Genomic DNA, 14,798 nt, shown 5'->3' with positions numbered 1-14,798 from the left:
AGAACTTTCAACTGTCATGAACTTTTGCCATTGCATTCTGTGTACAAAATGCTGTTATTTGATATTAGATTGGCTTTCTTTTGTGGGAACTTATAAAGTTGAAATAAAGTTACTCACCTTCTTTTAGTCTGTGCACCATACACATATGTTAGGTACAAGGGGTGTCATGATCTGGGTTTTTGTTCTAGTTGTTTCCTGTTGTCACGCCATGTCCTGTTTTATTTTGTTAAACTTCCTGTTCTCTGTCAGCTGTCACTTACCTGTTCCCAGTATCCACACCTGTCAGTAATTACGTAATCACTCTGTGTATTTAGCCACCACCTGTTCCCATAGTCCTTTGCCAGATTGTCGAGTTTCCTGAGTTCCTTAGTTTCCTGAGTGTCCTGAGTTTTCGAGTTGCATGAGTCTTGTGTTTCCGTGTTCCTCGTGTTTCGTTCCCGTTGCCTTTCACCGTCGTTTCCTGCCTGACCCTGGACTACTATCAGACCGTGAGTTTTGCTTTATCCCTGCCTGTACTTTTGCCGTGACCTCCCGTGTATCGAACCTCGCCTACGTTCTGGACTCGAGATCGCCTGCCCCCCTTTGTACCTTTTGCTGAGCCTTTTGTTTATGACCTGGACCGTCTGACTCCGCTTATAGTAATAAACCTGTGTTTTGATCATTAACCTGCCTCGGTGCTGTGCATGTGGGTCCTTTATCTGCCGTTCCCTGACAAGGGGTGAATAATGTAACCTCATTATTGTGTTGCCTTTTTAAGTCAATGTTACAACAGTTTAATTAGTAATATTTAGATTAAGCCATTTATAATTTGATGTAGCTTGCAATTATTATTTGTGTATGTTTTAGTATTTACTTAGTGTTACATAGAGACAAGACCATTCATCATGGAATAACATTTCATTTGTTACAACAACAACAATCTGTTAAGGACAACGTATAAATCCTTAATAATCTATGCATTTATCTTTGTTGGTTAACCACTCTGACTTCTCAACCTTACAAAATGAATGACGAAATAAATATGGTTATTAGTGTGTTTCATGTTTCCATGAGTGGGAAACTGGTTATGGGTTCAAAAAGGACAATCCCTTAGTGTAAAGGACATACGCACCTTAAACAAAAAATGACACCTTAAAGACAAAAGGACAAGAGAGATTTGGACTCTGGAAACTATTGAAACAAAACCTCTAAAAGAAAGAAAAAAAGTTACAAAAAAGAGATGATCCAAGCCTTGTCTCCTAATTTCTCTACCAAGATATGATGTAGGTTTGATCAGAGGACGTGAACCAGTGGTCATAAGTGGTTAAGGCTACCCCAAAGTCACCTTGTTGGTTCCTCATGCTGTGATTCTTTAGGAACAGAAAACATCACATCTTTCTACAAAGAAAGCTTAGATACAACACCACCTTTGCTTAACATGCTGAACATTAATGTCAAGAGATGCGATGTGTGTAACCCAGCCACTCTTCTTCCAGGCCCTGATGATGGCGACCCTCAGACTCTGTTGATGGCTCCACCTCTAGAGACCCTGCTTCAGGCCAATGTCAAGTTGGGTATGCAGTCTGCACTCCTCTTGCCGTCTTGAAGTCTAGCGCTTTGCTAAGACACTACTCTGCTCAGGCTGCAGAGTTGATTGTGTTGACTGAAACTAGTAAAATGAGCAGAAGGAGAGTCTTTTACTTCTGCTTTTGGTGTCATACAGTACTTCGATGCTCTGTGGAAGCATAGGAAGCTTTTGAAGTCTGATGGCAAACCTATCTTATATCATGATAAGGTTCTGATCCTTGTTCCCTCTCCTCATCCTCTCTCCAACTCTCCCTACCCTCTCCTTCTTCATCTCTCCCTGCGCTTTTCTACCTCACAGGAACACAGACTCTGGCAGACGAATGGTTCCACCTGTAGCCATGGAGTCTGGTTTGGACCTGATGGCAGCCGTGCCGCCCAAACACTTTTTCCCTCACTTTGCTGAGTTGACACATGGTTTGGACCACGTTTCAAAAGGGGGGATACATGATTAAGCTTTGCACCATTCAGATTTCCCAACAGGTGAAAACAGGCGACAGGACCATTACACCATCCAACCAGGGCACTGGGCGATCGTTAAGGAGTTCAGGAGGAAGCACTAGGACTCCAAACGGTGGTGAGGCCCCTTCCAGGTCCTTCTGACGACCCACGGGTAGAGATGTCCAACTCGAGACCTCCCACTCGACTCAGCGTCGATCTTTTGAAGCGGAAGTGTCGTCAAGCAGAATCTCGAGCGCGTTCCGAATCACGTGACCAATGAGAGCGAGAGGTGTTGATACGTCACGTGACTGCCGAGCGGCTTAAGTGCACTTTGAACGGACGGTTGTTTTAATATGGCAGAGCTTTATAAACGTGGCAAGCGGTCCGCAGATGATCTATAAGATGATAGATGATCTATAAGAGACACAGGTTTCACATTACAGACATCTGTAATGTATTTATGACAAGTTCAAAATGTAATTAAAGACTAAAACTACATTTTGACAAGTCGCAATTCCAATACAAATATCTTTATTAGTCAGACATCAGTGCCGTGCAAACGGCTCTTCTCCAAAGAGAATGTGATTAAAGTCATGTTCTGTGGAAAAATAAAATGAAATAAAGGTCTTTGATTAAACTGACAAACATGTCTCCTCAATGTAGTAATAAACATAGTTGCAGAAGAACAAATACAGCTCTAATAACATCGGACATCAAACATGTTTGCCACATTAAGGCTACTTATACATTATTATCCAGAGAGAAACACAATTACACACCTTTGATTAATTAAGTTTTATTTGACAATAAAACATGGACTGTGATCCTGAACAACCACGTATCAGAGAGGGTTTGATGGTCAGTCTGCTCAAGCAGTTCTCAGACACAACCAGCAGATGTCGCTGTTCTGACTGTGTCATGATGGTGTCGAGCAATGTGTCGATTTCAGCCCAACTGTGTCATAGTTGCTCAGTGATTCATGAGGCTTCGATTTCGCCATCTCTACCCACGGGGCTGTAAAGGTCGCAGAGAAAGCGACTTGGATCCACTCCATCTACTGCAGGAAGGTCCCGGATCTGACAGACGATCCCTCCATCTACAGTACACCACACGGAGAAAACCACCACTAACGAAAAGAACTGAGAAGGACGACTCTGTGCTCACACACGCACTGAGGCGAGGCTGCGTTGACCGTTCAGCTAAAGGTGTGAGCCAAGCGCCGCCTGAAGCTGCGCCGGTGAATCACACTATCAGACCATACATCTACACACACGCTCCTGAGAAAACACACACACGAGCAGCCTTGAGTTGCCGACGCTGGACGACGTGTAGACTCTTCACATCACGGGAGTGACAGTGACTCAGACGACATTGGGAGGAAACCTGGCGGTGATAACAAATCCCAAGTGTCTGTGATCAGCTGATCACAACCTGAAGAACTCCAACGAACTGGCAATACATCAACACACAGGTTGGAAACAATCTAATGCTACTGTTCAACAGGAAGAAGCAGATTGTTACGAGACATCAATTGTGACCTTGTTGTGTTAGACTTCTTTTTTTGTTACTCTGATTATTGACAGTCATATGATGTTTCTATGTAAATCTACACACTACTTTTAAATGAGAATATTTCATGACAATGAGTTTAAATATCCTAAAGTTGATTTGGTGTTTAATTAACTTTATTCACTGCTACAATTAGTTTTTATTCTTCATCTACAGATGATAGAGGTTATAAGGCAACACAAGCAGCAAATGCATCATCATTCTAGTTAATCCCTGAGTCTCCTATTCACTCTAGACCCAAATGTACAATTAAAGATCCGAAAGCATAAAAACTATTTTAAGATTATATGAAACAAAACCTCACCAGAAACTTGTGACTAACAATTGTCTTTATTACAATCAATGGTGTTTCATTAATGTTACGCATGATGGCATGAAGGCCACAGCAAAAACCTGAACCTTTATCCCTAAGTTGCCTGCATTTTATGTGAAAGTGTATTTGTGAATCATGATGAGTTAAAACACTCATTGCTTCATTTCCAAGGGCCATTATCATGAAATGCTATTTTTGACAATTTTGATTCTTTTAGTGTTTGATTAATGTGTAATCAAAAGGGGGGAATGTAATGGAAAATAATTTCTTCCCTATTCTATGCAGTTATTTTATGAATTATGACTTATGTTCTGCAATTAATATCGTCATCTGTTTCATGTATTTGACATTTCACCTACAGTAGATTGTTCAATGCTTGTCTCTGCCTGATAGACTCTGGACTCTGGAGTTGTGTCTCTGTCTGTTGAGACTTGGTGCTCCTTCCTCTCTGATAGTTGGATGCCAGTGATGCAGGTGTGAGAATGTAAACATCTCCACACACAAAGCGACAGAGTGCATGCAGTCTGATTGGACCACACAGACGTTCCACCGTAGTCGTACAGAGGGGTTAAAAGGCAGAAGCATCTTGAGGATCGTGGGCTCTTTGCATCACACCTTCATGGTGTGTGCACTGATCTCCCAGCTGGTTTTTAGTTTGTTGATGTGCACGATCAACATCCATGGTCTGGATTTGCTTTCCCCATTATTTTTATACTCCTTTATTTTTATAATGAATCTCACAAAAGACAACTATCTCACCTGCCTCTTTATGGGAAATTTATGCCACACAACTGCCCCTGGGGTATTTAAACCAGTGTATTCAAACTTCTTTCACCTTTTCTTTCATTTTCCTTTGTTCCTAAATTTTGTAAACTTATGTTAAACTTAGAAATATGAACGAGCAGCAAATTTTGTTACTTTAGAAAGTCATCTCAAGAAACGCCACGAAACTAAAACTATCACAAACAGTCCTTAGTTGACTCGCTATTTTTGATTGAACTAATTAAATTTGATTACAGCCCACTTCCCCTTTGGGCTAGTTTAAGTAGCGCTGACATTTTGAAACACCTTGGAACCTTGGAACACCTTGTTGTTCATAACTAGTAACTCATTATATTGACTGGGGTCTATGAAGACGGGGGCGAAATTGATTGGAATAAAGGAAAAAGAGGATATCATTAGTGCGAGAGCCACAAATTCACAAATTATTTAGAATTAAATTTGAATAAAATTTAAATAAATTTGAAAAATGATTTTGTTTTCAGAATGCACACACACACACACACACACACACACACACACACACACACACACACACACACACACACACACACACACACACGCACGTGAAGGCAAATGTAGGTCACAGCAGAAGGGAACTTGTCCTGATAAACAGTTGTATTAACAGGTACAGGAACGAATCAGCGCAGGAATAGGTTTGGGGTCTGATTGGTCCAGACGAAGCACATGACCTTCCTCATTTACATATGGACAGGTAGTGAAGCGTGGGAGAAACGCTAAGTTATTCCGCGTCACGTCGGTCCCGGATTCCAGGGCTGGGAGTATTGTTGTTGTCCAGACGCGTCTTGCCTTGAAACACGAGTAATCGCAGCACGTCGGTCATCACACCTGGACGCCCAATAATCGACAGGTAACTCGCCCTTGACTAAAGACGTGTTTCCCCTCCAAACTAATGAACCCAGGCTGCTTTTGGAGCCAGGAAGCTGCGCGAGCCCGACGTGCTCGTCCGTCATTCCACGCCGCACGCACCGGTTAGACAGGTGCAGCGGGGCCCGTGGCATTCCGCCGCGCGCGCACCCACGGTACACGCGTATTGGTAGAGTTGGTTCACCAAGATTAAGACGGAGCTTTTTTATTTGGACTAAATCACAAACACGTGGAAACAAATCTTCTTCAGCAGCGTATTCCCAGAGGATCGAATGCTGCTGCAAACCGTGTTTAGGAATGCATGGCATCGAGTTAAAGGCTGATGGGCTAAGATCACTTCCTGTCCACAGTTTTAACTTCATCTCTGCTGTCTGACCATTAGACTTTCAGTTGGTTAGAATATGTCATCGGGCTAATTGACATTATCGTATGTGATTTACTGTAAGTAAATGTCAGCTAGCTCATTTCTTTCCTCAACTGCTGCCGTTGCTGCTTTTTTCATACACAGACACTTTTTAATAATGATATTTGTCCAAACTTTCCATTTTTGTAAATGTGTGCTACTCAGAGAGGAAAAGATTAGAGTTTAGTGAGAGAGGATGGTTTCTGAATGCTTTTTGCCATTTCCCATGGGTATCTGTGGAAGTAACTATGTATTTTAGATCAAATTAAAAGATAATAATTTAAAATATAAAAACAGCAATTGGTTTTACTTACTGCATTATTATTATTCTGCTTGCCTGTGGACAAATTGTAGATGTTCTACTGTTGGATTTCAGTTTAACATTTCTCATTTTAATGCTATAGTCCTGGTGCTGTATATTCACAGGCTGCTGTTTGTCGGTCCCTCTACAGGTGTTTGTGACCTTTAGAGATCCTGGCATTCGCACAGCGTAACAATGCCAGCCTTCATCTCCACAGTGTTGTCCCTGGTCAGCTTGACTCTGCTGCTGCTGCTGTGTGTCATCAGGAAGAAAAGACGGATGGAGGGGACGTACAGACCCAGCGCAGAGGAGAGGAAGCAGACCCGGACAACGGGATGTGAGAAACCAGGACTGCCTTTACCGCTGCCCAAGGCGGAGCGCCTCATATGAATTAAAATAGCCATGCGTGCCTTCGCTCCCCACGCTGTACGAACCTTTGGATCGGTCAGTGCTGCTGCTCTTCTGGATGTGGAATAGCCAGGAACGCTCAGCACTGTGCTGCATCGATAAATGGACTGACCAGTCAACTTTCTCAGCTGTGTCACTAAAATGAGGACGCCCAACATGGCGAATAACGGTGATCATTCCTCCACTGTATCTTTACAAGGCTTTACTCTACCATATAATGAATAAGCCCGTATTTGTACATATGCTATTTTATTTACTGTATTGTGTCCTGTAAAGTTGTGTGTGTATATATATATTATATTTTTCATTATTTTGATGAAGGATCTTTACTAAACACTGATGACAATGATGCACTTTTCTGCCAAGCTGTGAATTAAAATTTCATAGAAAGCCTAAAAAAAACAGTAATAAATGTGCCAAGTATTCCTTTGTTTGTTTGTTTGTTTTTCTTGGAGCATTAAACTTAATTGAAATAGTTTGAAGTGGTCAAAAGGTTTAGGTTATTAAAGTTATTTATTGAGACTCCGAAGAGTTACCAAATCTGTATTAATTATGTAACTTTGTCAGTTTTTGTTAAGGTTGCTGAAGCAGAAGACACAATGTTTCTGTTTAATTACAAGTGTCCCATAACTCAGATGAAAAACGTTCATCATCCCCCACTGCTGCGGTATCAGTATTTATTTAGCTACGCTCCCTAGTTGACTCAATGTTAAGTGCAATTCATGACTCACCAGTCTTTAAATATTTGCTGTGTTAAGACAAAGTCAGTTTGTGCTTCCCAGGACAGGTACTGTTTGGTGAGTTTCGGTTTTCCATATAGTCAGATACCGACAAACCTAACTAAGAAGGAATTAGCTGTCACACACATATTGTATCATTTTTCTACAGGACCAAATTAGTCTTTTAGTTATTAAAGTCTTCTTTCAAGTCTGTATAATATGCAACAGAAGCCAGTAATGACATCAAGCAGCCTACATGTTCCCTATTAGAGGACCTGGAGCTAACGCTGACATGCTTCTCCTCTTTTTTTCATGCGTTTGGGAGTAAGTGAGCATCGTCTTTAGGCTTCGAATTTCTTCTTCAGTTCTGACACTTTGACAGGAGGACGGTTTTCCTCCTGCACATCTGAGTGATTGTTCTCCTCTGCTATATTTAAGGCCTGTGATGAGTGAGTTGGTGTGTTCCCCCAGCTCCACTGCGTGTTGCAAGGTTTCCCAGGCTCAACCACTGCCCTGGTCCTTGAATTCACCTGGAAGCCTTGAAGGGACCCCTGAGACTGCAAAAATGCTACAGCAGATCGCACCTTAGGGGGAGTGGGGGTTTGTCTCACATTCTGTTCCTTAATCTTTATGAGTTCTTCACTCTTTTTTTCTGCTGAAGGTTCCGTGTCAGCAGCAACCTCAGGAGTATCTGTGCTTTCTGGACTGGGTGTGTCCTCCTGCTCATGCTCCTCTGAGTGCGATATGTTTTCAGGCACCATGTTGTTGTCTTTTTCCTCTTCTGCTCCTGTTAACTCTTTATGCATTTCATTTATTTCTAATTCTTCATCTTTAGCTGCCTCCTCGATCTGATTTTTATCATTTTCCTTCATTTCTTCCAACCCGGCCTCTTGCATCTCAATTTCTGCCACTTGTTCCTCTAAAGAACCTCTTCTCTGTTCCTTATCTTCATACTCTTCTTCTTCCTCTGACTTAATTTCCGTAAAGTTTCGCTCATCTGTTTCTTGTGCCTGGATCTCATGTCTTTCTATTTCCACTTCTTCCTGATTTCCTCTGTGCTCCCTCTGTCCCTCTTCTTGTTCAGTCATTTCACACACTGCCACCAGACTCTCTGTCCCCTCCTCCTCTGGTAAACTGTTGTCTAGACACAGACCATCAAAGTCCTCCTCCAGGTCTGACAGCTCCTCTGTGGTCTCCAGATTCCAGCTGTGCAGGCTGCCGCTGTCGTTGATGGACAGGGACAGGCTGTCCTGGTTGGGGTTACGTGGGCCGCGCTGGAAAACACAACCAGTATTAGTATTTATAGTTCATTTTGCGTGTGTGTTAGTTCTTTTTTACCTTTGCAATAAAATCGTGGCTGTCTGGTCCAAACAGATCAAGGCTGCGTGTGCTGTACAACAGGCCACGGTCTTGGGAGCTCCGGGAACTAAGGGTATCAAAGATTTCCCCAAGCAGATCCATCTCTTCTGGGTCACAAAGCCCTGGCTCTTCTTCGTCTTCTTCTTCTTCATCCTTCTGGAAGTCAGAGTCGGGCTCCGTGGCAGGCTCAGACACAGCTCTGATAGCAGACACACAAGGAATAAGATATAAGAATAAACTTGATAGCTAAATATATAAAGAGATCCATTTTTTTATGTAGACTTGTTTAGTGTTACTTACACTTGAGCCAATAAGCTACAATTTGCAGGCAGATTTAAATGATATAGAATCAATCAGAGTTGCTGATTAATACTTTCTATTATCTATAAATATAATAATACATTTTCTCACCCATCATCTCCTGTATCACTGTTGTCCTTGTTTCTAGAAGCGCTGTTTTTGTGAAGAGGGCGCCGGGGGCGTGACTGACATGAGGCAAACAAAACATAATAAATGTTTGGGTGAGACAAAATGAAGTGACGGACATGCAGCAAAAAGAAAGTGAAGCTGAAGAAGATAGAACTGTTGAGGTTATGATACCGATACAGTAATATGTCAATTTGAATTTGGATTACATTTGACACAGAGAAATGACATGCAGAATGGTTTAGGCAGGATCTCACCATCCCAAAGTGCTGCATGATTGGCAGGCGGTTCTGCAGGCAGTCGGACTGGGCACGGCGGTGTGACACCGATCCTCCTCTATGAAGCTTGTGTTCCTCACTGTGAGCCTGCATGACGACACGCACGCACGCACGCACGCACGCACGCACGCACGCACGCATGCACACAAATAAGGTAGGAAGCGTTAAAACCAAAACTCCAGCAGAATTTATATGGACCCACATAAACACAAACCCACCTTGGGGATCAGCAGATTTTTCAAACCAGTCTTTGCAAGACTTTTGGCCTGGGAGAGATTAAACAAATCTGAGTAAACAACTGTTTGTTCAGGGAATGCAGATGGAGTCAAGTTGCCGTCCTCTCGGGACACAGGTTAAGTCTGAACTCACCTTTATGTTCGCCTTGGATTTCATGTTGAAGATGAGAGCCCCGCCCCCTTTCTGCAATATTAAACAAAAATGCATGAGTGCTGTGCATTTCAGCAAGATGGAAAAGTGTTTGAATACAGATTAAAGCAACACACCTTTAAATTACCAACTAACTGCTGATAAGATTTGCCTCTAGCTGTAGGTAGACAAATAAAGAGAGAAATAATGAGAGATCAACAAATAATGCAAAATGTGCAGGACACACACAAATGCAGTCACACCTGCTGTGGTTTCAAAGTTTAGGATCTCCTCTTCAAAGAGGTCATCTGGTTTCTTCCCTTTGTTCATAATATCCAACCGGCCATCAATGAACTACACACACAGACATTTGCTTTATTTATAGCAGTACTGCTTCACAAGGCCGATATGAAATTATTCGTTTGTCCAGCAGATGGCAGAAAACGACGCCTCTTGGCAGGTACCTGTTTAAAGAATTGTAAATGAATGGCGCTCTGTAGGAAGTGCCTCATACTGGGAGACTTGTGGTTTAGAAATAGCTCCTCGCTAAATGATATTTCCCCCTCCTGCAAAGAAAGAACGAAAGATCAGGTCTTTAAATGCTTATAAGATCAGGAATGTATTTTTAAGTATAAGTATTTAAAACTGGAACCAATGCTGCATTTTATTATGCATGCTTCGGTACACTAGTAATTTTGCCCCCTTCTCCCCCTCTGCATATGTGCATGTTTTTTTCTCAAGCGGCGCTTTAAGCGGCGCTTTAAGCCTTCAGCGTGTAAAACAAACAATAAACCAAACTATGGGTCACTGACCTTTTGACCCTGCAGCGCGTCCTTGTAGCCTCCAAACAGCAGAGCCTGAGCTTTGAGGAAGGCCCGCGAGACACCGGAGCCAGGAGACACGGCCTGGCGCTTCAAACACACCTTCAGTTCAGACATCTGTGAACGTGTACATGTCTATTAACACAAACTGACAGCAGTGCCTTTCCATTAAAGGGTTTAATTATTGTTAATATGGTAATTAGCTTCATTTCCTCATTTACGACTGGTACTTTTCTGTTTCTATGTTAGGACAGTACCAAGGTACCAAGCACTCAAACACATACATACAGAGCATTTCCTACCACATCAGAAGGTATTCTCTTAAGGTCATCGAAGGGGGTTTCCAGTGTGTTTGTATCCACATTCAGAATGACAACTTCCTCCAGCCCACGGCTCCTCACCCTCTGTCAGGGAGAGACACGGTTTGGCCAGGGGTCAGCGCCGGGAGACTAACCCCATGCATTTGTTAGTACTGGTACTGAAGTTCTACTTAGCTGCTCACCTCAGATAGACTGGTATGGACCCCTATTAGGTACGGCATCGGGGCACTGCACATAAAACAGTGTGAATGTCATGGCAGCGCGGTCGTATCAGTATGCTGGCTGACTAGACAGGCTTCTTACCAGCAGTAGTCCAGCAGGTGGGGAGGCAGCACAGGTATGAAGATGTGCTGCCAGTACATGGGGTATAACACAGCGCTGAGTGCGTGCACACAAGCTGTCAACTGTACCCAGCACAAAATGGAGGTCAGTTACACAAACACGCCTGTGTGGTTTGCCATGAAGCTATTTCTAGAAATCAATGTAACACTGTTAAAACGCCAGAAGAGCAAAGCACGTCTCACACTGCTGAGTTTACTGGCAAAGATGAGGATGCGTCTCTCAAACAGCATGCTGGCGTAGAGCTGCAGCAAGTTCCCCACGTCCACTGCCACGATCAGCTCCGTCAGGTTCCTCTGTTCAGACACACGCACCAGTGTGAATGGGCCAAGTGGGTGGTCTGCATGTGACGTGACGTTTCGGTACGTTTCGTATAATTGTAACTCACATTTTCTGGGATGGAAGGGAGACTTCTGGGGTCTGGAGCAATGAAGTATGGAACCTGGTCAAAACAAGTGAAACACAGCTTAGCCTGAGCAGACTGTGGTAGTAATGCTCATGGGTTAGCTGGATTAGGACCCAACTCCATTCAGATATGTGTGCATTGGTGTTACAGCTTAGAGTGTCATTCCAAAATTCTCTATTCACTGAACAGCGCTGTCAGTCAATGGCAAGACTGTTAATAACCTGCTACCTATCAGTGTATTTGTGAATACACAACCTTTGTGCTTTTACTCACCCCAGTAAATTAATTAATAGAACTGGAAACCTGATCTACACGTGCTATTAGAATTATTACTGTCCTGAAGCAGTCAGAACCGGAAATGTACAAATTATAGGTTGAATGATGAATGATGATGATGATGATGAAGAATGTTGAGTTCTATGATTGTCATCATAGAAATGTTCTTAAAGCAGAGTTTTTTATTTTGGAATCAAACTCCATCAATATCAAATCTAAGCAAGGTTGCTGTAAGTCACACTGACTTGCAACGCACTGTGCATACACTGAGTTACAGTAACTGCTGAAATGGTCAAGATGAGGGTCAAGCGTTAGTGAAAACCGCGATAGGAGTCACAAGGTTTTAGTCGGGTTTAGATATCAAGCACAGGCAGCTGGTCCAGCGGGGGTTAGTTTGTTCCTGCTTGGCTGGACTCACCCTCTGTTGCCCCTCTGGGTGTCCAGCAGGATGGGACACCCTGACCAATAGCTGCTCTCCCTCAGAAAAAAACACAACTCACCAACACTGACAAGGACACCTCTGACTCCTGCCTCTCAGTGCCTACTAGAAGATTTACCATCTGCAGAGTGACTGATCCAGATGCTGGTGGAACGGACTGCTTGTAGAGCGCAGACAGCAGGGTTTTCATCTCATTGGTCTGTTGAGAAGACAACAGGTCATTGTGTTAATGAAACTAATAGAGGAACAAGAGGAATAAATGCAAGCTACAGAATCTCACCTGTCCTTTTGTGAGGTAATCGGCCAAGTTGTTGAGAAGTTTGTAAAACACTTCAAACCATGGAAGATAACTGTAATTAGAACCAATGAAAGACTTTTCATCATAGCAACAAAGACCTGCTTCAGTTTGCACTTATCCCCTCACATATTCACAAGCATCCCTGCGCATGTACCTGAGAATGCAGAGGCACGTGTGCGTGTTCTTAGTGAGACGACAGAAGCCGAAGCGCTGACATCCCTCAAGGTCAGTCAGGACAAAAGTAAAGTGCTGCACGGCCACTCCTTCCATTAGTCTGGACCGATGAAGGCGACAGGTAGAGGGGTGAAAACAGTCATTCTTTGTTGGGTTTTTATAAAACATACTGTACATCCTGGTGAAATCCTGCTGACCTTTGTACATCATATGGGAAGCAGAACCTGGGCAGTGTTAGACGAGACTCCTGGAAAGTTTGTGCAAAAGGACAGAAAAGGAGCGATCATCTAAGAGTTTGCAGTAGTACCACTACTGCAGCTAAAAGTAAGCTGGTTACCTCATCACCGAAGTCCTCCGGAAACTGAAACACTACATCTGGATCTAGAACATTGAAATGCAAACTATATTGAGTGAATCCTTAATCAACAAAATAAAACAAAAGCAGTTTGATTGTTGTGATGACACAGTGTTCATTGTATGTTGTTAGTGCAGCTAAAGCGTTTAAGGTGTTAAAGCCCTAAAGCTGCTGCTCAGTCTGTCACTGTATCACCAAACGATGGTCCGGTCTAGTTTAAGTGTGACTAGACAGGCTGTGTGGTTTGTTCACATGACAGGAAGTATGAGCGACTCTCGTCTCAGCAGAAACACCTTTACTGTGTATCTGGAGTTTTAGATTTTACCACTTTGGGATTGTTTTTCATGCTCAGAGTGAGTTTAGGTGCTTGTTTGCCATTAGTGTAGTGTAGTGTGTCATGTGGGGAGCTGACAGGAAGAAGGTCAACAGAGGCACGGGGAGGAAGAACGAGGAGGAAGAATGATAATAACGTATAATAATGTCATGATGTTAACTTTACTGCTTCATTGCATTGTGGAGCCAAACAGACACCTTTACAGTGTAATATCCCATAAGGTGAAATACAAGTTACTGCACTGCTGGAAATTAAGACAGAGGCCTCACCTTTGTCTCTGGCTACAGGGCAAGTTGCTTCAAAGAACCAGTAGAAGGTTCGCTCAGGGTTTTGTCTGCCATGAAAGAAAATCCCAACACTGATGCCACATCGTACATAAACATGGACATGCTGAGACATTCCACTGAACCTGATCAACACGGTACAAAAACTTTCTCCAAAAACTAAACCATTTTGATCTCAGCTATACGTTATATTAGCTATATTACAAAATGCAACACCGGCGTGAGTTACAGGGAGGCTGTTAAATCTACCAAAAGACTTTGGTGTGTTAATGTTAAACAACACAAATATTGGTCATACAAATGTTTAACTTTCTCTAAACAAGTGCACCGTGAAGTGTATGACAGCTCATACAGGGCAACAGAGCTGCCTCAGGAAACATTCTGTGCAGTTGCAAGAGGAAGTAATAAAACCACAAGAACAGACTGACAGGCACAGATGATGATGGTGATGATGGAAGACGAAGAAAAATGACTTACTTCAGTCTGGAGCCCATGACGTCTCAGTGGGCCTGTGTCCATGTGTTTGTGCCAGAGGACATCGATCTTCGACAGGTGTGCTAGACAGCGCTCATTCCTCTCATGTTATTGGAACTTGCATTGAAATGAAAGCAGGCAACCGTAGCAGCAGTAGCTCTGCACTCTGTGCCGGAGTGACAGAACACTTCCTGATCTGTCACAATGTGTCAATGCCTTTATGACGTCTTCCATTAGACAACCTCTCTAACCTCCAGCAACACTAAATCCACCCTCAACTTGCCTTTGCATGTCCTTTGTCTGTTTTTAATACTTAAACATATATATTAATTCACTGAAATTTGCAATGGATATTGGCTTGTTTCCTTCATGTTCAATTGCTCTACAATAAGAAAGAGGTAATAGATTTCTCAGAGGGTGATACATGTATTTATAACATACTTGAGTGTATACAGTACAAAGAG

General features: G+C 42.8%; 2 protein-coding genes and 1 long non-coding RNA gene across 5 annotated transcripts in view; 1 reads left to right on the top strand and 2 right to left on the bottom strand.

The window, feature by feature from the left end:
* Positions 1–256, bottom strand: part of LOC114851165 (complement C3-like) — a 29,431-nt gene extending 29,175 nt beyond the window's left edge. The window contains exon 1 of the mRNA XM_055509234.1: positions 118–256. The gene's annotated coding sequence lies outside the window, so the exon portion shown is untranslated. The remainder of the gene's footprint in view (positions 1–117) is intronic.
* A 93-nt stretch (positions 257–349) lies between these two features.
* On the top strand, positions 350–2,723 carry LOC114852375 (uncharacterized). The gene is made up of 3 exons (XR_003785385.3): positions 350–488; positions 1,476–1,553; positions 1,865–2,723. It is a non-coding gene; the product is annotated as an uncharacterized LOC114852375 (long non-coding RNA).
* Positions 2,724–7,329: 4,606 nt separating this feature from the next.
* Positions 7,330–14,519, bottom strand: dennd1c (DENN domain containing 1C). Of its 3 annotated transcripts, none has more exons than XM_029158058.3 (23): positions 14,338–14,519; positions 13,846–13,910; positions 13,225–13,268; positions 13,085–13,134; positions 12,868–12,987; positions 12,696–12,765; positions 12,534–12,614; positions 12,395–12,454; positions 11,683–11,736; positions 11,480–11,590; positions 11,259–11,359; positions 11,138–11,183; positions 10,938–11,039; positions 10,627–10,752; positions 10,279–10,380; positions 10,078–10,168; positions 9,952–9,992; positions 9,818–9,868; positions 9,667–9,714; positions 9,428–9,535; positions 9,156–9,229; positions 8,724–8,943; positions 7,330–8,659 (listed from the first exon to the last, which is right to left on the bottom strand). In XM_029158058.3, exons 1-23 carry the CDS (start codon positions 14,352–14,354, stop codon positions 7,727–7,729), a joined length of 2,715 nt encoding a protein of 904 aa, XP_029013891.1. In that variant the 5' UTR covers positions 14,355–14,519; the 3' UTR covers positions 7,330–7,726. The 3 variants fall into 3 exon arrangements, with proteins under 3 accessions (XP_029013891.1, XP_055365216.1, XP_029013900.1); XM_055509241.1 differs by having other exon boundaries at positions 12,395–12,445; XM_029158067.3 differs by lacking the exon at positions 12,395–12,454.
* Between the last annotated feature and the right edge of the window lie 279 nt (positions 14,520–14,798).

The sequence above is a fragment of the Betta splendens genome, chromosome 1 (assembly GCF_900634795.4).
Source record: "Betta splendens chromosome 1, fBetSpl5.4, whole genome shotgun sequence".
Classification (NCBI taxonomy): domain Eukaryota; kingdom Metazoa; phylum Chordata; class Actinopteri; order Anabantiformes; family Osphronemidae; genus Betta; species Betta splendens.
Note: the sequence above shows the minus strand (reverse complement) of the source record. Positions and strands in the feature narration are given on the sequence as shown.

What these genes read in the sequence shown, in the direction of transcription:
- dennd1c (XM_029158058.3), bottom strand. An exon ending in CGGAGGACTTCGGTGATGAG is followed by an intron (nt 13,135 to 13,224) that starts GTAACCAGCTTA and finishes CAAACTTTCCAG; the next exon opens with GAGTCTCGTCTAACACTGCC. An exon ending in TTGCCAGTAAACTCAGCAGT is followed by an intron (nt 11,360 to 11,479) that starts GTGAGACGTGCT and finishes TGCTGGGTACAG; the next exon opens with TTGACAGCTTGTGTGCACGC.